At 47.8% G+C, this 25,414-nt stretch overlaps 1 protein-coding gene across 2 annotated transcripts in view; it reads left to right on the top strand.

The window, feature by feature from the left end:
- The window catches only part of Pxylp1 (2-phosphoxylose phosphatase 1), a 63,763-nt gene that overhangs the window by 9,677 nt on the left and 28,672 nt on the right, over positions 1-25,414 (top strand). The window contains exons 1-2 of one of the 2 annotated variants that reach the window (XM_029543543.1): positions 22,809-22,879; positions 24,557-24,668. In XM_029543543.1, coding sequence (XP_029399403.1) covers positions 24,638-24,668 — 31 coding nt within the window. In that variant the 5' untranslated portion in view covers positions 22,809-22,879; positions 24,557-24,637. Of the gene's footprint in view, positions 1-22,747; positions 22,880-24,556; positions 24,669-25,414 lie in introns of those variants that run through there. The other variant, XM_021206629.1, reaches the window with a different exon arrangement.

The following is a 25,414-nucleotide window of genomic DNA, read 5'->3' as shown; positions in this document are numbered from 1 at the left end:
CTCCACACTTTCTGAGTACTGCAGCTTACTTAGCTCTGACACACACACACACACACACACACACACACACACACACACACCCTTTCCAAACACTGGAAGAGGCCAGAGAGGAAACTGACAGGAGCCCTTAATGTTGTTGATGGGCACCAGAGGACGGGTCGGCCTTGTGTACTGAGGCTGTCCAGTCTTGAAGGATATCACCCAACCGTGGATTCAGGGCAGCCATCAGGGGAAGGTGACAACTATGCCAAGTTTAAGATAAACCAAGTCAGGAGAATGTCATGGCCATGACAGTGACAGGGGCCCAGAGGCTACTTTATGAAAAGAGTTGCATGAGGTTCTTGTAGTCCATGCGCCAAAGCTGGGGTGGGCCAGTCACTGGTTGGGCACTGTTGGGCTTCAGCACCTGAGGTGGCAGGAACCAGTGCATGTGACAGATGAGGGCTCAGCTCCAGTGGCACTCGGGGACCTTGCTGTGAAGTGGTGGGGCTGCCGAGCTCAGGTCAGAATTGGCTCCTTGCAGTTCTGAACTCGGCTCAGAGGGTTTGTGTTGGAAGCTGAGGATTCGGGCTTCGTCACTTGTGCCGTCACCTCTCATGCCCTAGCCCTCTGTCACCAGTGCTCGGCTGGTCCTGGGCTCAGGTATTACTCAGGCTGTAAAAATAGAGCCTGGCAGAGAGTGCCATCGAGAAGTTGGTGAGCAGAGCTGGGGCTGTCACCACCTTTCAAGACACTTAACCACTGAGAGTTTGATGCAGGACTTTCTTATGTATGTGTGGGATGAGGTTCCAAAGCTGGCTTACACTTTCCCTGTAGCTCTGAATTCCTATCAATACTCTGTGCCATGGACTCAGGTTGGCACCTACCCCGACCTCAGGCTCATACCCACACTCTAACTCTAAAACCCACCAAATGGACTCTGCTTGGGATGCCAGCACTCCCGTGAGGCCATTAGCCGCCACCCAGGGTTCTTTCAGGTGCCTCCATTACTAGGTGAGAACCTGGCCAGTCAGATAGGTATCATCCGCCTGTGGAGGATCGCCCCCATGGGTACAGCATAATAGTGTTGAGCTGCTTCTCCTTAGGGAACTGAGGACTGAGCTGAGAGCTGTCAGCTGCCCTCATTGTGATGAATGGCCCCAAGGGCGATTTCCCTCATTCTCCCTCCCAAGCCTTGTTTATTGCAGTGGATTTGATGGGGGTGGGGCAGAGAGAGCCGACCTTCACACAGCTGATGAACAGCTCTTCCCCTTTGCCTCCAGGGAGGTTGGTGTGAATCCATAGATGCTGTCCCTGGCCAGTGGTGGTCCTCGTGCTTCAGGGAATTGATAATGACAAGGAAGAGGTAGTCACCATCCTGTCTCAGGGCTCTGCAGGGTGCATTGTCTTGACACAATCCCGAGAGGCGGGTCATGCTCTTTCCGGAGGACACCAAGCCAAGGATTTGAGCTGATTTGGGTCACTTATCTCCATTTCTGCAAGTTTGATGGGTATGGCACAACTGCCCATAAGTAGGTATTTTATGAATACTGGAAATCCTCACAGTCAGGAGAGCCAGCTGCAGCACAGAGAGACATAATTGGGATGTGGTGGAGTACAAGCCTGGACCGAAGGCCTCTGTTCCTGCGTCTAGGAAGATAGAGGGCCCAGGAGGCTGGAGTTTGCCTTCTAGCTGCTATGCCTTCCAGTGTGTCCCTCGTGGCTTCAGTGTGACCTTCCTGTAGCTTCACTTCCGAGTTTGCCTTCTAGCTGCTATGCCTTCCAGTGTGTCCCTCATGGCTTCAGTGTGACCTTCCTGTTCCTTCACTTCCATACTTCAGGGTGCTCGGATATTCAGTGATTCCCTATTCTTGTGGGAGTCTAGTCTGGGTCCATTTGTTCTCTTCTCTGTTCCCTGATGAGCCACTGTTTAAAGCTTGCCTTCAACAGCAAAGGAGTGAGAGCTTCAGACCCCTCTTTAGCACAAAGAACTGAACTTCTCTGTACCACTCTGCCTGTCCGTGCCCCATGGGAGGCCCTCCAGTTCTGCCCCACCATTGAGTGTAACACAGTGCCTCCCTCTTTAGCAGTCCCAGCTTACGGTGCTCCCCATTCCCATAGTGCTCCCTGCTTCATGTCTCTGGGCCCCTGCAGTCCACAGCGCTGCCCACACCCACCTCTGTGGGTCAGTGGACCCCATGCCCACCTCTGTGGGTCAGTGTACCCCACCCCACCTCTGTGGGTCAGTGTACCCCAGTCCACCTCTAGGCCTCTGTATCTCACAGTGCTCCTCTCCCTGCCTCTGTAGTCTTCCTCTGTATAGCACTTTGCGTTCTGTATTTTACATTTTACCTCATGCTCCTCAGACCTTGGCTCTGCCAGTGTCAGGGTGCTCAGTGTGAACTGCAGAAGCCCTGTTATTGTTTGAGTCACACTTGGGCTCTGCTGCCTGCAGTGTTGAAAGGAGATACTATTTCCAGACTACTGGCCTTTTATAATTTATGAGGTACCTGCCTTTAAGGTCTTGCTTAAACTACATTGTTTTAAAAAAACCAAAAGGATAATTTAAGTAAATTTCGCAGCATTTCCCCTTAAGTTTTAAGACCAATACATTTTTATTTTTATTTTTATTAATTTGATTAGACGCTAGACATATATATAAGCATACAGAGGCCTGTGATCCCAGCACTTGGGAGGCTGAGGCTAGATGGGTTACAAATGAGAGAGGGGCAGAGAGAAACTGGAATAGGTAAGAGAAGCGCGTTTCTAAGATTGCTGCAGTCTTCTCCAGGAGCGTATGAAGCCGGGCGTCCATGGCAGTGTGTTTAATTTACCTGTAGCCATAGACATGGTCACTGGTAACCTTTAGGACGCCTCTTTTCCTTCTAGGGAGTGTCACTGTTCACATTGTTACTTTTAAAGCCCTGTTGGATAAGAACAAAAGCAGAGGTAACAGAAGCAGCATGGAGGATTGCAGATCCTGCTAGAACAAGGCCCTGGTGTAATGGGCTTCGCCATCTGACATGATTGCCTAATAGGCCGGAAGTCCAGAGAATATGGGCCCTGGTCAAGCTAACCACCTTTAATCACAAAGAAAATAGTTTTCAGTTTCCTTACGTGTATGTGCATATATATATATATATATATATATATATATATATATATATATATATATATGTGTGTGTGTGTGTGTGTGTGTGTGTGTGTGTGTGTGTGTCTTTCATATTTTTTCTTCCAATTTAGCCAGCATATGCTGTGTCTGTGAGGTCTCTAAGCATGGTTCAGGAAGTTTCTTTCTTCCTAGGGGAGCTGGTTTTGACTGGACGATTGACCTGGCCCAACTGGAACATTAGGTTTTCCCCTGGCCAGAGTCTGCTCTCCTGGGCAGGTACCTCCTCTGAGCTGTCTCTTACTGCTTACTGCGGTTTTCCTTGGCTCCCCTCTGCAGAGGTGACCCAGAAACGGCTTAGCAGGCAGATTAGAAAGATCAGGGCTCACAAAACACCTTTGGCATCTCTGACCTGTGACCAGGGAGGAGGCTGCCAGGAGGCCCTAGGGACAGTTTTAGCTTTAAGACATGAGAGAAACTAGTTACATTTCTTATGAGTCCTTACCCTAAACTGACTAGCACCCCCCCTACCCCCCAAACACACGGTAACCCTGAGTGCCATTAGGTGAAGTGATGATTGAGAGGTTGTCTTTCAGCTGAAGGTGGTATCAGGTAGGGCAGGCAGAATACACTCCCACCCCACCCTGTGGCTTATCTAAAAGGCCCCCAAAGAACATTGGGTGCTTTCATTTTTATAACAGCAGGTCCTTGACTAGAACCTGGAATGTGTGAGAGAAGTGAAGCCAAAGGCTATTAACACTACAAGTTAGGCTGGAGGAACCAGGAGAAGCCACATGCCAGGTTTTTTTTTGTTTTGTTTTGTTTTGTTTTTTTTAAAGTCCAAATCAAAGTCTCTTGATGGGTTTACATCCATCTCTTAACTGGTTTCTCTTCATGCACCTCCCTTTGGCCTCCAGGATCTGCTTTGAGGGCCTTCATTAGCTTTTGGGGTAGCTGGAATTAGCATGAGTCCCCTCTCCCCCCAATGGCTTCTAGAGAGGCAGAGAAAAGAACCTTAGCTCTCACTTACTTCTTAGGTTAAACAGTAGTGGGCCCATCTCTCCTGGCTGGAGGCAGCTGCTGCAGGGAGCTGGGGTCTGGACTCACTCCAGGGCAGCAAATCTTATCAAGAAGAGTATCCTCAGGGAGAAATGGCTGTTTAGACAGCGCCCCCTATGTGGGCAGTGCAACCCCTCAGAGGGTGGAGGAAACAAGCCCATCATTTTAGTGGCTGCTTGTACTTTCCTGCTGGATGTTGTCACCACAAAGGTGACCAACATTAGTCACTTTCCCCTCTTTAACTGTCAAGGCCAGATGAGGACCTGGTCCTCAGGACTCATGTGGGCTTGAGAGGAACCTCGGGCCCCTCCAGTCTTCCTTTAACCAGTTGTTCTGTCACTGTGAGAAGGAGTTAAAGGCCTTAGTTGACCACAGATCCACTTGAAGGCACGGAGGAAATTCTTTGTAGACTGACAGGCTTAGAGTTTGCCAGGTGGGCCTTGTTGAACAAGAGAACAGGTGTCTCCCCACCGTGTGCAGGCCATTTTAGAGATGCACCACAGATCCCTGGGGCAGGGGAACATATTCTCCCCCACCAGTGCCTCTGACTGCATCCATCAGTATAGGCCTCCAAGTGTGATGTCTTAGTCAGTGTTCTGTTGCTGGGAAAGGAACATCATGACCGTGGCAACTCTTTTTAAGGAAAGCATCTAATTGTGGCTTGCTTACAGGTTTTAGAGATTGAGTCCATAATCGTCATGGTGGGGAGCATGGTGGCCTGCAGGCAGACATGGTGTTAGAGAAATGGCTGAGAGTTCTACATCCAGATCTGCAGGCAGCAGGAAGAGAGAGAGAGAGAGAGAGAGAGAGAGAGAGAGAGAGAGAGAGAGAGAGAGACTGGGCCTGGCTTGGGCTCTTAAAGCCTCACCCCCCTCTCCATACCAGTGACACACTTCCTTCAACAAAGCCACACCCAGTCCTTTTCAAGTATTGCCACTCCCTGAAGACTAAGCATTCAAATCCATGAGCGTATGGGGCCATTCTTATTTAAACCACCACATCTGGCTGCTGAACACGCAGAAGGGTTAGCAATACCAACCTTGTACTTCTAACTACTGTGTGACCCTTAAACGCTGGGGCAGAAATAAACACTGATACATAAGCACTGAGTAGACATATATTTAAGCAGAATTTTGACAGCAAAAAGTGTTCAACTTTGTCCTTAGACATTTTAATATCATAGATGAGCTCATCCTTTGCACACCACATTATTTCTTCAGACCTTTGTTGTTTGCTTCATACATGCCAGTTGTTTTTTTCCCACTCTGAAAAAAAAAATTCAGGCATCAGAATCTTTATCAATAATCACCAAGGCCTGCTGTGTTTCATAAAATAACATGGTTACTTTGTGTTTGTAGAGAGCTTAGATCCATGTTAAAATAAGCCCTTCTCCCATTGTGGCACAAGTTTCTGTGGGGTTACATGCATACACAGAGTAAGTGTGGATAGTCACCCCTTTTAGACCACACACACACACACACACACACACGACTTACAGTAGCCTGGATATAAGGAGGAGATAGTGCATATATACAGCCTATGTATATGTGCTTCCCAAGAAGGCAAAGCAAGGAAACAGGAAGAAACTCCATGGTCTTAACTTGTATCCATTTCTTTTCAGTTGCTGTGATAAAAAGCACCATGACCCAAAGCAAGGTATACAGAGAAGGTTTATTTGGGCTTATGGTTCCAGAGTCTAAGAGTCCATCATGGCAGGGGTGCACGGCAGCAGGCAGCTGAGAGAGATCACATCCTCCGCCACAAGTGTGAAGCAGAGAGAGTTCACTCAAAGTGGGGAGAGGCTGTGTACTCTTCAGAGCCCTCCCCCAGTGACACACTTCCACACAAGCCTGCATCTCCTAAAACTCCCTAAACAGTACCAACAACTGGGACCAGGTGTTCGAATGCCCGAGCCTAGGGGGACATTCAAACCACCAGACAACCCAAGCAGTGGATGTCTTTATGCCTTACCACAGATTGCAACTGTGAATGCTAGGCGGTGCCATCTGGATTCCATTTGACTTCGTCTGTGTTCTTAGAGACAAGCTGTTGCTCAGAGGGGAACCCCATGAAGAGAACAGAACGGAAGGTGTGTCCAGTGCCCATAGGTGGCGCTGTTGCTCTGGAAAGCACATGGCGGGAGGAGGAGGAGGAGGAGGAGGAGGAGGAGGAGGAGGAGGAGGAGGAAGAAAATGACCTTGGTGCTGGGTTGGGTTTTTTTGCTTTGTTTTGTTTTTTTGCCCCACCCAAGCATGGTGTGGGCTGAGGTTAAATGGATCTGTGATCCTTTTTGTTGCCTGGAACTTAATGTCCATCTTGTTAAAAATAGCTAATTCTGATTTAATCCGTAAGTAGCCGTATGGTGGTCCTACACAGTATTCAGTACCTCCGTAGTCAGGTTAGGGAAAAGTATATTGAATAGTGTTGGGGAGTCTCTTGCTCCACCAGAGGCATTGGTTTGCTCCTGTCTGGGCGAGTCTGCTTTCTTAGGGTTCTTTTTTACCTCAGTGATTTTCTATCCTGGTTTCGTGAGGGTTCATCTCTCTGAGCCTCAACTGAATGGAAGTTTCTCGCACCCCAGTTTCTAGTGTTTCCTTGTCTTCTGACTGCTTCCTTCGTAGGGTAGTGTCCTGTAATAGGTGCTTCTTAGCGACAGGCTTACAGAAGTCACCAAGGACACCTATGAAGCTATGGATCGGGGTTCCGTATTCACCTCCGGCCAGGAGCACATCTTGTTCACTCTTATCCAAACTCCAGGATGACCCAACCACCAAGGCGTATGTTGTTATTCTCTGTGTCTCTTACCTCTGTCTTGTACATAGGGGTTCCCCGGCCACTGAGCTGTTTTCCAGGGGCATCTCTGCATTGATGAGAAACTCTCCATTCTTACATCAGTACCCATTCAAAAGTTCACCAAAGACCCTATGGGAGCTACTGAAAGCATGATGTGGAGGGCGTTTCTCCCAAGGCATCCCCACCCTCTGCCAGATGGGTTTGCGATCCAAGATGAGACCTCAAATTGTTAGAAAAAGAACAATCTTGGTGTCGCATGAAGGAACACATAAAGCAAAAGTAACTCAGCAAAGCAATTTATTAAAAAATGTATTTTTTTAATGCACGTGGATGTTTTGCTTGTATTTATCGTCTGTGCCCTTCATGCGGGCAGTACCTAAGGAAGCCAGAAGAGGGTGTTGGATCTTCTGGAACTGGGCAGCTCTTGGTTGCCCTGTGGATGCTAGGAATTGGACCTGGGTCCTCTGCAGGAGCAGGTGCTCATAATCACAGACCCTCCTCTCTAGCCTATAGTTTCTTTTTGCAAAAATGTTTGGGTGCACCAGAACCCACACTGGGCGAGTGAGCATGGAGCATGAAGATGATCCCTGTCTTTTATTCCTAATGCAGATGGCGACTGTGTCTCATCCCATTGGTGGGAGTTGGAGCTCACAACCAGATGATGGGCTGATGGGTGTGGGAGAATAGGGAGGTTCAGGGAACACAGCCCTGGTCAGGTTAACTATCATTTCTCACAGTAGCAATTACATAAAATTCGTCTTTAAAAACACACACATACACGTACTTATTTATTTGTATGGGTGTTTTCTCTGCATGTACAACTGTGTACCACATTGGTACCTGTTGCCTGGGAAGGCCAGAAGACCATTGGATCCTTTGTAGCTTGAGTTATAAATGTTGTTAGCTGCCACATGGATGCTGGGATTCAAACCTGGGTCCTCTGGAAGAATAGGCAGTGCTCTTAAGCACTGATCCATCTCTCTAGTCCTTAAGTTCATATTTTAAAATAACACTAGGCTCCGAGTTCTGTACAGTATACAAATAAAGTCTCCCATCCTTGCCTTAAAACAAACAGAACCCAAACAGTCTGTCCAGGCTTTGTAGTATAGTCTTTAACTTTATGATGTCACTGAGATCACACTGAACACGCTGCACTGTAACCTGCCTTGTAGTCTTACTTTAACATATAGTCTGACTTAACAGTCACATTTTCCTGTTATTGCTGGTTTTGTTAATTATTCACAGTTTATAGAAGGCATAACATGCATAAATAAGCCATGAGAAGTCTTTCCTCCTCTACAGCAGAAATAACAACTCACGTAGGCTGTCTCCTGCCAGGTTTTTGTTGTTGTTGTTTTGGTTTTTTTTTTCTGTAAGTTTCACACATCTTCTGGAAATATGCGTATTTATGTCAAGGTGTGCAAACGTCAAGGTTTACCTAAGTAAAAAGTGAAGTTACAGCATCCTATATGGCTTGGTCCTGGAAACCTGACTGGGGCAACGAGGAAATGAAGGAAAGACAGACACACAGACACACGTATGGAAAAGCTGGGATAGGATGGGCTGAGCTCACTCTAATGGAGGACACTCACTACTGTGCAGCAACCCGGAACTTAGCACAGGAAGAGGCTATAGCTAGTCCAGGTAGGAGGTCTCATAGGGGAGCAGCCTCGGGCTGCTTGCTAGTTTTGTTCTTACTGTCAGCATTTGTACAAGGACCAGAGGCAGGCGTTCCCAAGTCTTTCAGCCTCACCTGGGAAAGGCTTTGCCAATGCCCTCGGTGAAAAGACTTTACAGAGAAAGGTTAAAAAAAAAAAAAAATCACGAAACAGACACCATACAAGAGATATATTGGGGGGAGAGGAGAGACACAAAAGGGTTTCTCTGAACAGGGATGGAAAACAAAGAGAAACAGAAACAAAGACGCCAGGCCATGATAGTGTGAGCTTTAGAAGGGATATGGAGCATGTGCACCGGGAAAACACGTGACTGTGGTGCTGCGTGGAGATAGCACTGCCAGAAACGGTGCTAGCGTATGGAAAAGTGCTGCATTGGTTTTTAGTGATGATGGGGGCTTTGAAGGCAGGAGAAATCTGGAATGTGGGCGGTTCTTAGTGACTAAAACACACGTCTGACTAAAGCACTGGGGTCTTTGACATGGCTGTGCTAATGTCCACAGCACACATTCTCTTGGGGCTTCTCACATGAGGTAGTGCTGTATATATTATGGTTCTCTCTCTCTCTCTCTCTCTCTCTCTCTCTCGCTCTCGCTCTCGCTCTCGCTCTCGCTCTCGCTCTCGCTCTCGCTCTCGCTCTCCCTCACTCTCCCTCGCTCTCCGTCGCTCTTACTCTTTCAATTTTCTTTAAAATATTTACTCTTTGAGAATTTCATTATACATACAATGTATTTTGATTATACATCTACCCCCCCCAACCTCAAACTCCGACTAGTCCCCTTCACTGTGTCTCCCTCCTAACTTTTATGTCCTTAAACAACAACAACAACAACATTGAGTCCAAATACTCCTGTTCATATGCCCGTGGGGGTACATGGGCATCCGCTGGAACACAGATAACCCACCAGGGGTTGTGCCCCGGAAGAACGCTGACTCCTCCCACCAGCCACCAGCTGCCACGAGCTCCGGTGCTGTGGGTGGGGCCTCGTGAGGCCCACCCCCTCTCTTGTTTCCCACTTGGCACTCAACTTCCCCACTTCAGCCCAGCCCTTTCTTTTTTACAGCCTGTCCCAGTGTGTACTAGAACTGTTTGTCATCTTCTTACCCGTTTTCCCACAGACAAACGTCGCGATTGTTTCCAGATTCTCATAGTAACGTCTAAAGCCTTGTTTGCCCGGGAGAGCGGTTTTTTTGGTAGGATTCTGACCTCTGCTGTGGTTCTCCAGCTTGGTGTCCTGTCCACAGCTCTGAAGCAAGTGAGCAGCTAGGCAGAGTCCGCACAGACTTTTGTGACTTAGCCTACGGAAACTTAGGTAGCATCTTCTGTCACATTCTATTAAACAAGAGAGCCCCGTGGCCTGCCCAGAGGACACACAGCACTTCTAAGGGGAAGAGGTGGCAGGTCGTGGGTACGGTTTAAAACCACCACACTTTCATACTCTCCCTCTTTCTCTCTGTTTCAGCCTTGGCTTCAAACTTTCCCCTTTGTTATGGTTTGAATAGCAGATATCTCCACAGATTCAAGGGGTGAACACTTGGTCTCAGGTCGTAGCTCTCTTTGGGACCAGGGTTCTGAAAACAAGGTAGAGGTTAGCTTGAGAAACCAGGTCACTGGGGTGAGTCCTTGTGGATTACATCTTGTCCTGGGCTCCTCTCTAGCATCTCCTCTGCTCCCTCTCACTCCCCCTCCCTCCTGTCCACTACCACATGGTAACAACTCTGAGCTCTTCTGCCTGCGTGCATGAGGCCAAGCCACAGAACACGCTCTCTTCAGCTGTGAGCCAAAGCGAGTTTTTCTGTTACTGAATCACAGCAAAGACAAAGTGACAGATACAGTACCTGTCTCAGCTTTCTAGAACCGGTGCCCAGGCTGTAACTCAACAGAGCTTGGAAGCATGCTTTCTTTCTTTTCTTTTTCCTTTCCTTTCCTTTCCTTTCCTTTCCTTTCCTTTCCTTTCCTTTCCTTTCCTTTCCTTTCCTTTTCTTTTCTTTTCTTTTCTTTTCTTTTTTTTTCTTTTCTTTTCTTTTTTCTTTTCTTTCTTTTTTTTTGTTTTTTGAGGCAGGGTTTCTCTGTGTAGCCCTGGCTGCCCTGGAACTCACAGTGAAGACTCACTCTGTGGCCTTGAACTCAGAAATCCGCCTGCCTCTGCCTCCCAAGTGCTGGGATTAAAGGCTTGCACCACCACCGCCCCGTGGAAGCTTGGTTTCTAATACAGTCTCCACCAGCTATTGCAGGAGCCTTCTTTGCCGCATTTCTAGAAACTCAGCTTCCAGTCACGATACAGACTGCATACTTTCTTATTTTGGCTCAACTTTTTAAAAAAGGCTATCTGCCCAACTCCGTTGCCTTACATTCTCCACACGACTTATGCCCACCGCCCCTCCCCCAGGGTTTCTGCTCAGCACCATTGACCTTGTTTTACGCTATTGTGGCCATTTGAATAAGAAATGTCTCCCAGAGGCTCGGGAGTTGAACACTCAGGCCCCAGTGGGTGGCGCTGTTTGTAGAGGTTGTGAAACTTGAGATGGAGCCTTGCTAGAGGACTTGCGTGATGTGGGAAGGGATTTGAGGACTTCTAGCCTTGCTGTACCTCTCTCTCTCTCTCTTTCTCTCTCTTTCTCTCTCTTTCTCTCTCTCTCTCTCTCTCTCTCTCTCTCTCTCTCTCTCTCTCTCCCCTCCCCCTGCTTCCTGTGTATGAGGCTGAATGTGCTCAGCCAGCTTTCTGATCCCTTCCCTGCCACTGTGGGCTCCGTCCCTCTGGGATCCTCAGCTACAGTAAACACTTTCTTCTTAAGTTGTTTTTGGTCCTGGTATCTTATCACAACAACAGAAAAGTAACTAAGGCACGGATGGAAGCATTGGGGTGCACAACAGTGCCAGTCCCTTCTTTCCTGACTAAGGCCTGAGACCAAATAACAGTTTGTGTCCCTTCCTAAACTTGACATCTGTGAGTATGTGTCACACTGCTTTAGCACCACTTAAGATGCAAAGGACACACAAAGTGTTTTTGAGGACCTTTTTTTAGAGCTCTGAATCAAAAATCCGTGGGTCCTGATACATAGAGGACACCTAGGAGTGACACTCCACCGTTGGCCAGATCCATGGACTGGAAGGCTCATTCTGTACCGCCACAGTCACTGCCAGTGTTGGCTGTGGTGAGGGTGCAGCTTTCTGAAGCATAGTCTAAGGCCATTGTGTAACTACCCCCAAGTGCTAGCAGTGACCACGGAGGACCTGGTATCTAGTCCTTTCTTGATCAGGGTACAGATGAGATGGTCTGGCAGTGAGCCGAGAGTTTGCCAGAACTCTGGAGTGCGCTTTCTGCCTGGAAAAGGCCTCATGAGACAAAACACCTCACCATGGCCAGGTTTCGTGCTCTGGTCCAGACATCCAGTGACAAAGCCCCGGAAATGCAAGTAGCAAGAAACACAGTATGCATGGGGGCCTTCATGAATGGGAGCCCATATTCATAGGAACCTGCTTCCCCACATGCCAGATTCACTTTGCACGTCTTAAGATTTGTGAAGGGCACATGGGAGGCAGAGGCAGGCGGATTTCTGAGGCTAGCCTGGTCTACAAAGTGAGTTCCAGGACAGCCAAGGCTATACAGAGAAACCCTGTCTCGAAAAACCAAAGAAAGAAAAAGAAAAAAAAAGGATTTGTGAAGGTTTTTTGTTTTGTTTTGTTTTGTTTGTTTGTTTGTTTATTGCTTGAAAATGTGGCTTTTTTTACTCTGACTGTACTGGCTAGTTTTGTGTCAACTTGACACAGTTGGAGTTATCACAGAGAAAGGAGCTTTAGTTGGGGAAATGCCTCCATGATATCCAGCTGTAAGGCATTTTCTCAATTAGTGATCAATCGGGGAGGGCCCATTGTGGGTGGTGCCATCTCTGGGCTGGTAGTCTTGGTTCTATAAGAGAGCAAGCTGAGCAAGCCAGAGGAAGCAAGCCAGTAAAAAACATCCCTCCATGGCCTCTGCATCAGCTCCCGCTTTCTGACCTGCTTGAGTTTCAGTCCTGACTTCCTTGGTGATGAACAGCAATATGGAAGTGTAAGCTGAATGAATCCTTTCCTCCCCAATTTGCTTCTTGGTCATGACGTTTGTGCAGGAATAGAAACCCTGACTAAGACACTGACCTTTGTTGTGTACCACCTGCAATTCCAGCTTTACAGCCATGATCTTTTATTGTTGTTTGTTTTGTTTTATTTTGTTTTATTTTGTTTTAAAGACATGGTTTCTCTGTGTAGCCCTGGTTGTCCTAAAACTCATTCTGTAGACCAGGCTGGCCTCAAACTCAGAAATCCGCCTGCCTCTGCCTTCTGAATGCTGGGATTAAAGGTGTCCACCAGCACCACCTGGCTCTCCTTGACATTTTAAGAGACTTTCAATTGACTCCGTTTGCTTGCAAAATACAACTAAAAAACCAAAACAAAACAAATAAACAAAAAAAAAGCAGCTCTGTTTTTGAAGAGGCTTTGGAGAATCAGTGATGCCAACTGTATGCTGTTTCTTCTCTCCAGGTGTGGTTAGCATTCTAAAATAAGAACACTGGTTTCTGTGCGACCGCTCCCAGAGCTTCAGGAAGAGCAGGGTGATACAGCTGGCTGAAGCAGACTTCCCCCAGGATGTCAGGAAGAGGTAGCTGAAGTGTACTGGAAAGTGAACTTCTAGCTTGCTGAATCCCTTGTTTCAGTCTTGAGAAACGACCAGCCGCCTAGACAGTTTAACTGGGGGAGCTGGTGGGTGAGTTTCCAAGAGAGAGACCTTGGAACTTGTAGTTGACAAATTTAGGAAAGAAAATTATTGGGCTTGGAGAGATGGCTCAGCAGTTAAGGGCAGGCACCACTTGCTCTTCCAGAGACCCAATTATGATTCCTACTATCCACATCAGATAACTCACAACATGTGGGGGATGCACACACACACACACACACACACACAAATAAAATCTTTAAAAAAAGAAAAAAATTAAAAATAGTTCATGCTTTTAAAAACACCAACTTTATAAATCACGAGCTTTAGAACCTTCTTGGAAAGAAATCACAGATAAATAATTCATTGCTGCATATTTTAGAGACGCAAATTTTGGAATAAAAGGTCTTGTTGGTAGGACGTGCAGGCTGTAGGAAATGGGGTGCCTGATTTGTCGCTGCTGGATTATACCTGAGCAAGCCAGCGCTGAGGTTTTGAAAGCCTGTAATTATGACGGGATGTGCTTTGATGGCTAGATCTGAAAAGTGCAGGTGCCGTCATCGCTGGCTGAGCTGAGGAGTCACTCCTCGGGATAATTGTGTGTGTTGTCAAACCTTCTCCAGGTGTGGGCTGTAACAGAACCTCCTGGCCCCCTCCTTCTGTTCAGGTCTATACCCTTGTCCTTTCTGCTTGGGCCTTTGCCAAAAAAGTGAGTCCCGATTGTTTTTACCCAGTTGTCAGAATCCGTTCTTACGTCATTGGTTTGGGCTTTGACATGTGGCTCATTTCTGTAGAAGAGAGGAGGGAAGGTCTGTTGAAGAGGCTTCTAGGAGATGCCTAACTGCTCTAGTGAAGCAGAGAGGCAGAGGATTGTCCCTGCCCACCACCAGGTGTGACGGTGATGCTTGGGGAATGTGTCATCAGTTTCTGATGATCTTGGGAGAGCACACACACAGGAGGTTGCTAAGAGCGTAACATACAGGAAGAGCTTGGCTCTGCCAGTGGTGGGTGCTTCTGAGCTGTTCCTTTGGTGCTGTGGCTGTTTGCTGACAGTGTTGCTGTGTCTTGTGGGTTAGCTAGAGGTGTTGTTGTTGTTGCTGTTGTCATCTACAGCCAACCCATCTTCATGGCCTCATAAATAACTTAGGGTTAAAACAAAACAACAAGGTTGTATATATCGTGATCATGTCTCCTTTAGTGTTCAGGAGTGACACAGAGCCTGATCAGTAATAAGGTTTTAATTAAGCCTAGAGAAGTCTGTTGGTAAGGGGTACAGTTAGGGGCGCCTGGTCACATAGTGTGTCTGCTGGGGTGCCCAGGAAGGTCACAAGGGCAGAGTGTTGGGTTCCACTATGAATATGAAGCAGGGTGGGAGCCTTATAGGTCAAGTTCTCCAAACGCACTGGGGCTGTGTACCAATTTTGCTCTGCCCTGACCTTGAGTGAGATGGCATTTAAAACCTCTTCAGATTCTGACTCTATTTGCTATTCCCAATGGGCAGGGCTCTTGCTAGGCATGGAGAGAGAGTGAGCAGAGACGAGGAGGAAGCAGAACTGGTGCCTTGGGTGAGCTGGTGGGCACTAAACTATCTGAGAGGGGCTGGCACTTAGAGGCAACAATGCTGTCTGTTACATTCTTCACAACCCAGGCCTCCTCATGGGGCAAACCATAGCTCATAGAGGGATAAAAAAGGAGCTCTAGAATTACACCCCTGACCCCTGACCCCCGACTCCCTCCTGTGTGGAAGGGACTGAGTGAGGAGGGCTTTATTGCCAGATCACTGCAGATCCAAAAGTGTGGAGAACACTGGGCCTAGTGTAACCTTTTACCCAGGGCTATGCCTAGGGACTGACCTACAGTACTGATCTGTATTCTTCCTGCACCACTGTGGGCTGCACCTTAACAGTTGACACATCTGGGCTTGGTACTGTCATGGGTTACATCACCTTTCCAGGTACCCTTGGTGAAAGAAGTGTTTGGGGAAGCCAGATATAGGGCAGAGCACAGACAGTCAGAGCAGACACCTCCCAGGGTTCCTGGGTGTCACGTAAGACGTCTCTGCTGCACGGAAGGCAGGGGGCGCTCTGGGCTTGCTCCTGGTCGAGAAGAGCTGCTGGCAAGAGATTGAATCTTAGCCTGGACACAAGGGCCAACCCACAAAGCAAGCCTGTCTGGCAAGTGGGCACTGCTTGGTGGCATATTTTTGTAAATTACAATCACGGATGCACCAACTTCAGTCTACTCTTCAGGGCAATTTCAATCGCCTCTTCCAGGGAGCCCACCTGCTCTCTCTTAGTCTGGGTATGATCTCCTCTGTGACCCTCCTTCCCCAGGCTATGGTTTCCTGTGGCCTTGTGTTTGGTTCACTCCTTACCTCACTGGTTGGACAATAAACTTACTTTTAAGAGTATTATTAAATAAACTCACTTTATTGTGTTGAATTCACAAAGCATCACAGAGCCAGATTAAATAGTTACTCTAACAAGCCCTTACCCAGTATCAAACTCACTGAACAGTTAGAAGAGCCCCTCTGAAGTCCTGGAACTTCGCTTACCGTTTTAAACTTTGATTATCAGTTACATTTTTTATGCACTGACTCAGAAGGAAAAGCCATGGCAGAATAGAGACGAAAAGCAATTAGCCTTATACCCTCTCTCGTGACTCACATACTCTTGCCTGCAGTCTATTTACTTTTTGAAATGAAACTTTTTTAAAAACTGGTTTTGTTTGTTTTTCCACTTTGAACATTGGACATTGTGGAAGCAGAGAATCACGTGATGATCCTTGAGTTTCTACCACCCAGCCTCAGCAGCAGGCAGCATTTTGCCTGCCTCATTATCCTCCCTCGAACATGCAGGTACTACCTGCAGAGGCCAGAAGAGGGCGTTAGATAACCCTGGAACTGGACTTACTGATGGTTGTAGGCTGCCATATGGGTACATGGAACTGAATTCAGGTTCTTTGAGAGAGCAGTCAGTGCTCTTACCAGCTGAGCCATCCCCAGCCTCACCTCTTGTGGGTTTTTGTTGTTGTTGTTGTTTTGTTTTGTTTTACAACAAATCTTGGGCCTATATCCTTTCTTCTAGAAATCTGTAATGCATTTTAGCTTTGAGTTTCAAGGTGCCTCCTTTTACACCCACCCCCCACCCCCGCTACCCCAAAGTCCTATGCCTGAGGTCCTTTTCATCTAGAATGGCACCTGTTGATGTCAGGAAATACTCTGTTCTGGAATGAATTGTTCATTCAGGTGTGAATGAGTGGATGGGTAGATGCATGCATGCATGGATAGATGGATGCATGGATGGATGGATGCATGGATGGATTAGATGCATGGATGTATGGATGTGCATGGATAGATGTATGCATGGATGGATAGATGCATGGATGCATGGATGGATGGATGCGTGGATACATGGATAGATGGATGCATGGATGGATAGATGCATGGATGCATGAATGGATGGATGCGTGGATACATGGATAGATGGATGCATGGATGGATAGATGCATGAATGCATGGGTAGATGGGTTGGCTTCCTCTTTAGAAGCAAGCTTACTGTTTAGCTGAAGAGCTCTGGACCCAGACTAACTGCAGTGAGCTCAGAGCACCCCACCCCAGTCTGTTCTCTGTGCTTTGCAGGCGACTCTACAATTCATCCGTCTTCATCAGTCTCCAAGGTTGGTTTATTCTTAGCCGAGCAGCTTTGATTTTGCAATTAAACTCCATTCTGCTGTGACCTTGGAGTCCCCTTCAGATGCAGCCTTTGCCTCGCTTGCCTCCTGCTTACTTTAAATTACATGATTCTTTAAAAAATTATAATGCTCTTTACTTAGGCCCAGATGACCATGATCAAAATGAATCAGTATAACATCCACCCAGAGTATTTTCTTTATTTAATTCTATCTTTCTATTCCTGGTAATAGTACTTCAGCTGCACATATGGAAGATAATTGAATGCGTATTTTCTTTCAAGTAGCCATGGTCACATTTCAGATCCTAAATTTTGTATCCTTTGAAGAAGAAACCAGAGCCTGTTGCCTGATGTGGCATTCTTGGTTCTTTCTAGGTAAAAAATAGTACAGGGCTCAGCTCTGGAAGCCTCTGGTGTTGGACTAGTAGCTTAGAGAGAGCCTTTGCCGTGTTTCTCTCCCCTTTTAATTTAGAAGTGGTATTTACCGTCGTGTAAGGGGATCTGCTTATTATCTTGTGCTGGCTCAACTCTGCACTTTAGCTTTTGCTGCTCAGATTTATAATAAAGTCAAAGGGAGTTGGCTGGATTTTCCTGTTTGTTTAAGCAGAAATTCAATGTAATAATTCTAGGGCTGAAGTATTTTTAGCCAGGGACTTGAACTATGCCCAGCAAATATCTCATAGCAGGTAATATATCATATGGCTTCATATGCTGGAACGTGGACCTGTTGTTTCCACAGGAGTAGTTTGGTTATGATGCGTGTTGGACCAAGAACATCTTTTGCATGGAAGGTAACGGGACCTGGGAGATGTTGGGGAACAGGGCGTGAGGGAGCCACAGTCCCTCAGAAGCATGTCACCCAGCCAACACAGCAGTGAGTCAACCCATGGATTTGATTTTCTGTGCTGTGAGTAGCAGGGCATGGGGCTTCCCTCTAGGCTTAAAGCCCTGGCTAGGACCATTGCGATCTGTGTGAGCGGCTAAGGAGCTAGCTGCATGCAGTAGCCCCCAGCAGCAGGCACAGAGCTCTAGTGGAGACACGGGCATGAAGATTGCAGGAAGGAAGCCCACATGACTTATCAAGTGCCTCCCTTCGCCTCCTGGCTGGCATAGCAAATGGGAAAGAGAGTGTTGGATAACTGAGGCTGCGTCCTGGACTGCAGAGCTGAACAGAGAGGCCACACTTGGTAATCTCTGGATTTTTTTTTTTTTCCTGTGGGAACGTAAAAGCTGAGGCACGTGTTCCAGGATGAAAACCCTTGGGCAAAGCTGGACACAGCAGTTGAGCTGAAGTCTCGCCACGGAGAAGAGCCACAAGTGTGGTCACAGATTTGGGTGCCTGCCCAGATGGCTAGGATGTGGACCAGTGAACAGGGAAGTGCCCAGTAGCCAGGATTGTAAGAAGAAAGTACTGCATGCAGCAGGAGCCACACAGTTCTGGAGAGAGAATAAATCCTTGTGCTTAGGTAGGCACGGTGTCTGTGTAACTCCACCGGAGCCAGTGAGTCAGACGTGGCAAATCTCTTCTGTGTGCCAGCTGCTCTGTCTTCTGTAGTCTTTACTCCTTGACGTCTCTGCTCGCTCGTGTTGTTATCCCCAGGTTTGCTGAAGTCATGATCTCACCACTCAGAGAAATGAAGTGAGTCTCTTGTCTTGAGAGTATGTAGAAAATGCGAAAGCTAGGAATGGAGCGTAGATCTATGGCCCTCTGCAGCCTAGCCCTCTCCACTCCATTAGGGTACCTTCCGCGGAAGGAGAGTCCCCAGCAGGGAATACTTGCAACAGTGATCCTTTTGGCAGAGTGGTGCTACCCCTTTCCCACCGACAAGCATCACTGACCCTTTGGCATCTTAGCTACGGCCGTAAACCACTAGCGTCAAATCCCTGCAGATTTTAGGCTCTGTCAACATTATTTAGCCATTTTTAAAATGAAGAACAAAACACTGTCTCCACCCCCACATCTACCGAAGCAGACTCCAGAAGATGCCAGGGTTTAGGCACCCTCAAGCTGGGCTGCCTGCTGAGCTCAAGGATGTGACCCAGCACAGGTGGAACCAACAAGACGCTGATCTTGCCGGAGAGTCAGCTAGGGCACAGGAACCTGGGCAGGGGCGTGGGAGAGAAACACGGGGCATGCTCCCACTGAGAAGTCAGGGTAGGCAGGAATGGCAGCAGCTTCAGGAGCCCAGCCCTCTGGTTGACCCAATGTACCCTCTGTGCTTTAGGTCTGGGCCTAAATACAGTCCTTTCTCCAGAAGGGCTCAGCGTGTGGAGGACTGTGGACAGGATGGAAGGTGGCTCTGAGGGTGCAAATCCTGATCTGTTTTCTGGGAAAGATGTAGGACATTTTTTTTTTTTTCTTTTCTGTCAGTTAGTATTGTATCAAGTTCCCAAACCTACTGGCTTAAAACATCAGTCCTTATTTTTGTGTGTGAGTTTGGCCTTGAGTTTCCTCAGAACTGGACCTGGACCAATTCCGCTGATCATCGATGGCTGCTGGCTTGGCTGAACTGGGAGTCTTAGGTTTCCTCATTCATATACAATGATTGACAGGCTGGTTGGTTGGAGAAAGCCTCCGCAGACACGGTTGTGTTGGTTCCTCCAGCGGATAAGCCTGGAAATCCTCTCAGAGCCCAGTTCTAATGTAGTTCAAGCCCCTTCATGCAACCCATCTGCCATTTTCCCATTATTTGAAACAAATCTCTTGGCTAAACTGGGAATCAGTTTGGATGCTTGTGTGGTCGGTCCAAGGATACAGAAAAAAGCACCAAGAGGAAGCCACTGCTCTAATGCATTGTGGCTGCAAATCTGGATTTAGCTCGGCAAGTAGCAGTTGTTGCTACCTGCTGCCCACCTGAAGATAGCCCTGAGCCACACTGTGGGGAATTCCTTAGGAAACATCAGCATCAAGCAAAACTCTGGGCAGCACACAGCAGTTGTAGCAGCCTGTTCTGTCAGTCACTGAGGTGGCAAATCCCCCAAGGGGCTGGGGCAGAGCTAAGGAAGGGCCAGCTGGAGTCCAGAAGCCAAAGGAAGTCATTGTCTCCTGCATGCAAGCACGGGGCTGCCAAGCAGCAGATCTAGCTTAGGACCGGGGCAAGAGATGCCATCTGGACCCAAGAATCAGGAAGGACAGTTTTCCTGGGCTAGCACAGTGAGACTCCAGCTCAGAGCGAGAGTCCTGAGGACCAGCTTGGAGTCAGAGCAGCAGAGGGGGAGATGTGGATAAGAACACAAGAACGCTAAGAATCTGTCCCATACTGTTCCCTAGAGGAAAAAAATCGATCACAAGGTGCATAGATGAAATGGCTGCTAACAGCCGACTTCTCAGGAGTGTCTGCTGCTCAGGGGTGTCTGCTGCTCAGGGGTATCTGCTGCTCAGGGGTGTCTGCTGCTCAGGAGTGTCGTCTACTGCCAAGATTGTACTTAGCCTGGATTTTGGTCCAGACAACACCCTGAAGCAATCAGTCCAAACTTCCAGATGAGAAACTGCCTCAGGGAGGGTCAGTCACCAAGCTTGTAATGTGTCTGACCCTAAAGCACCCAGCCCTTTCTCTGCAGCAGGCTGCTGCTGATGTTGCACAAGACAGCATCATTAGGCAGCCAGGCCTGAAGGATCCTTCCAACAGCAGAATTTGGGAAGACCCCAGTGCTGCCTCCAGGGCAGGAGCTCTGAAAGACAGGCAGGTAGGTGGTATCAGCCACAAAAGGTGTCCGAGGAGCCCATGAAGAGAAGCCCAGATCATCTGGTGGTACAAAGGATGCTCGAAGCCTTCCTTCCCATCCCACAGTATTTGCCCCTTCCCTCCCAAAATTGAAAGGATCACCAAGGCTTGAGTGGTAACATTCTATTAGCCAGGAGAATGAAGCAAGTGGATGGTTAAGTTTGAGGCCAGCCTGGGCTACATGGTGATATCCTGTAAACAAGCAAACAAACAAATGTTCACATCAGACTATGATGACATTAGGTCATCAGTAGGATCAACCCAATCAGGAAAGACTAGACGCCAAGGGGCCCTGAGACCCATGACCATACAAGGAAGGCACAGAAGTTCTGACACTGAGAGTGGACTTGGCCTGTGCTGTCCACAGGCTTTGACGAGAATCAGTGTGTAGATGGTTAAGGAGACACTGTAACCCATGAGAAAGAACTCTAGAGCTGCAGAAATATCACCTCACACCCTGCACCGCCCACTTAGGACTCTCTCAGTCACAAGCTTCAGTTTCCTGTCTGTGCAGTAGAAACACACTCACCAACCTAGCAGAGTGTGAACAAGATGACAATCCGGGCACACTCGGCCCCCACTTAGTGAATAGAAACCTCTGGAGATGGATGCTTGTGAGCAGTTAGAAGAAGTCCCTGGTTCCTGGAAGAATGCAGCGAAGGTTGGCTGTTGCCTGGGCCACCAAGGTGCTTCCTACAGATGAGGGACGCTGGTGGTCTTCTGTGAGGGGTCGGTGGATTTTGTCTTGTAGCAAAAGATCTCCCCTTGGTAAATAAAATTGTGATGGGTCCTTTCCTAAAGGAATGGTGCAGGTCTGTGGGATGAGGTTGGGGATGGAGGGGTGCAGGGCTCTGGCTCCTGCCTCAGTCCCAGTAGATCTACTTTTTCATGAAGAAGTTTATTGAGCCAGCCCTCCTATGCTGCACCTCACCCCAGGGAGCAGGTCAGTGGCCCCTGGAACACTCAGTCATGCCATCCTCATACTAGCAGGTGAGCGTCTGTCTGAGTCTGTCTATCCGGGCTCTGTGGAGATTGTATACAAGACTCGGGTTTGTAATAGCTATTATGGTCCTATTAGAATCTTGAGACTGTCTTCAAGGAAGACACAGTTTCCAGGTTCTACTTAAAATCCCAGTGAGAGCCAGAACAGAAGCCTGATCTGCTGGTGAGGCAGCTCAGCAGGCAGAGGCGACCCTGGTGGCCTGAGTTCAATTTTCAGGACTCCTGTCAGAATGGAAAGAAAGAAGTGACATCACACGGTTGTCCTCTGACCTGCACAAATGTACTATGGCACAATGTACCACCCCACAAACACAAATAATAAACAGAACCTCACATGTAAAGTTGGTAGAATAAAATTACAGCACCCCCTTTTTTCATGGGTGGAAAATTAAGGCTCTTAATATTATAAAAGTAAAAGTTCTGTTACATATTTCTGATATAGTTGGAAGAAATTAGAATGGGGTTGGGGGACCTGCAGGAAGACCCCAGCCTGCAGACTCTCAATGGTCTGGAGTGGGTGATGCCTCTGAGTCGCCCATGAGGCTGGTTAGTATAGGAGCACACCCAGCACCCCTGAAAGCAGTATTATGGGACACACTGCAATGGCTGATATCCAAAATATGATGCACGGCCAAGGTCATACTGGCAAATAGCTCATGTAAATGTTGAAGACCAGTGTTTGTGGTTATAATGGGATGAGCTGGTCCATATGCAGGATTTGTTGTTTGTGATGTTGTCCGTGCTCAGTGAACATCCTTTGCGCTTCTCTCTGGAATGTCGTGTCTGTAAGCATCTTTACCTATTGATGGCAGATGAGGGAAGGGCTAACAAACCCTTTCACTTGGAAGAGTATTCTCACTTGGGCTTCATCTCCGGGCAAAGACTTAGAGAGCAAGTGTTTGTTCTCCCGCTGGGGTGCAACTGTCCCTGCCAGCGGTTGGGCTACCTGGATTACTCCCAGGTGACACACTTGACTTTCTCCTTGAACACGTGTTCCTTGCATTTGTTTCCTCCACAGGACGGGTTCCCCATTGGAGGTGAAACCATGAAGAGAACGTAGGACACACAACAATGGTTCACCGTAATCGCTTCTTGGTGCTGCTGGCCCTGGCTGGGCTGTTGGCTTTCCTGAGCCTCAGCCTGCAGTTCTGTAAGTATAGAGGGGGCTTGAGGGGCACAGCAGGGTAGGTGGCTTCACTGGTAAACGGAGGGCCTGGGTGTGTGAGCAGTGAGGAAACCCTGGGGCTTTTTCATCATTGGTGCCCATGGTGAAAGTTACAAGCAGGAGGCCTAAACTGGCATCTTTCCTTTCTTTGAATCCAGGTCTCCCTCTGTAGCCCAGTCTAGTCTCAAGATAATGCCCCTCCTTCTTCACCTCCTGGGCGTGTGCACCACACTCACGCCAGCCTTGGGATGCACTCCTTGAACTCTTACATGTACTCCCAAGCTGCTTGCGTATTACTGCAGTTTTCTTTGCCATCCATCGCAAGGTACAGGGGATCCTTCTTGCTTTCCCATCCTGAGCAGAGGCATTTGGTTCCTTGAGGACCGGGTGGCCATTTTGTGTTACCATCCCCCATTTTTCACTGGGCCCTTATGTGCATGCTGTACCCCAATATCTATGCTCCCCACACTTGCCATGAGAAAGGCTATCCTGGAACTCAAATCCTGCTCCAGTATCTCACTGATTGCAGCCCTCCAGGGGTGGCCCACTGTCACCCGTGTCCCACCCTCTGCTTGGCCTTCTCCAAAGAACCAGTCTTGCCCTGTGCTCAGCCCTACCACCCTGCCCTGGCCGGCTCTTCCCCTGTCTTCTTTCCATCCTTTCAGCCTTTGCCTCGCCTCCTCCAGACATCTCCCATTGCTCCCAAGGGTTGATGCTTCTGAGGTGGACATCAGGAGTTCCTGAGCCAGCTCCCTTTGGCTGCTCATGAAGCCTCCCTGTACTGTTGTCCTGTGAATCTCGGGACCCCACATACCCAGTACAGAGTGGACGTCTCTGAATGAATGAATGAATGAATAAATGAATGAGTGAGTGTATGTCCACTCTGAAAACATCTTCCTTTCCTTTGGTTTCCGTGTACTGAAACTGAGGAGGTGCTGATAAAATACTGAGAACTATGTGCTCACTGTCGCATGGCTTCTCTGTTTTACCACCTCACCCTGGTGGGTGGGAGACAAGCGTTTGTCACCCCCAGGAGCTCTGTGGGGAGGTGCCATTTCTGTTTCACTTGGAGGGGCAGAAAGAGGAGCAGGTGGCTCAGTCAGTGGGACGTGGTGCGTGCACAAGAATGTGGGGAGAGTTGCCCTCAGGAGTGGGTGGTTTGAAGAAAGGAAGCTTTGAGTAGGCTTGCCTGATTTACCTCCAAGGTATATGGTTAGGCTCACCTCTGTGCACGTAACAAGCCATTCTAACCATGAAGAAGCTTAAAAATACTTATTTCATCTTTCCAATATTGGAGGTGGTCAAGAGAAGGTGACCAGAGACGTGCAAAAATACTCCAGATGGCTAACGACCTGCAAAAATAGAATTCCTTCCAAAAAAAAAAGTGGCTTTTGGCTTTCAGTGGTTTCATTGTTTGTAGTTTTTCACTGGAAATTTTCCATCATTCGGTGAAGGAGGTGGGACCCGCAGTCAGCTTGAGATTTATCCTGAGCCCCGGGCGGGTTGCGAGAGGCGAATGTGGCTGACTGGTGTTCCCCAGACATCTCGCATGAGCTGGCCTGTGTGGACTGAATGGCCCTGTGTGTCTTGCTTGGGCGACGCTTCTGAATGTTCGTCTGTGTTAAGAGGGCTGCTTTTCAGCCACACTTTTTTTTTTTTAAGGAAAATTTTGCAGGATAAATTGGCCTGGCTAGACCCGAGCTCTTCACTCTGGAGTACCTTGCAGTTGAGAAAGCTTAAGGAATGGACATCCGTGCGGCCTTTCTCCTTCTGGGTAAACTGCAGCTTTGACACCTGCCTGCTTCTGTAGAACTGGCACTCAGTTGCTTTACTCATTTGCTTGCTTGTTATTATAGTGTGAGAAACTTCATGGGTTCACAAAACAAGGACCGACTCCTGCTTTTGTTCTTACCCTGAAATAAGCAGGCTTTTTCTTTATTGCTCTTTTGGACAAATCTTTTGAATACCATGTTGACGATATTATTATTTGAAACAATATAGTTGAGGTTATCAACTATAACTTTTTGTGTGTGCTTTATGTAAAAAGTATGGTTTTCATTCTTCAAAATTATCGCGTATCTCATTATATCTTGCTGGTAAATTTTCTTGTTGATGTTTTGGAAATGGAAATGTTTTGACGCAGGTTAGGATTGAGGAATGGGATTATTAAGACAAGCTTGTCTTCCTGTGGGCAAAGAACGTGAGTCGTCAGGCCACATGCACTGGTCGGTATGTGGTGTGCTCAGTGCTGTGGAGGCAGAGGCAGTGGGGAAGGGGATCACGTGCTGTCTGTCGGTAGCTTCTCCGCCCATGTCCGTCTTCTATGATGCTAATGGCCTCCATGTGCTGAAGGTCCTTACTAAAGTTACTTGGGTTTTGTTTGTTTTTCTTTTTTAAAAAATATTTTCAGTTCCTTAGTATGTACAGTGGGAAAATGACTTCTCAAATTCAAGGATCCTTTGTTACGCAGTGGAAGATAATTAGGGTATGAGGACCTCTGAGTCATTCATTTCTGCTTTT

Source organism: Mus pahari, chromosome 10 (assembly GCF_900095145.1).
Source record: "Mus pahari chromosome 10, PAHARI_EIJ_v1.1, whole genome shotgun sequence".
In the NCBI taxonomy this organism is placed as follows: Eukaryota; Metazoa; Chordata; class Mammalia; order Rodentia; family Muridae; genus Mus; species Mus pahari.
The sequence above is the reverse complement of the archived record's forward strand: the minus strand, read 5'-3'. Positions and strand labels throughout refer to the sequence as shown.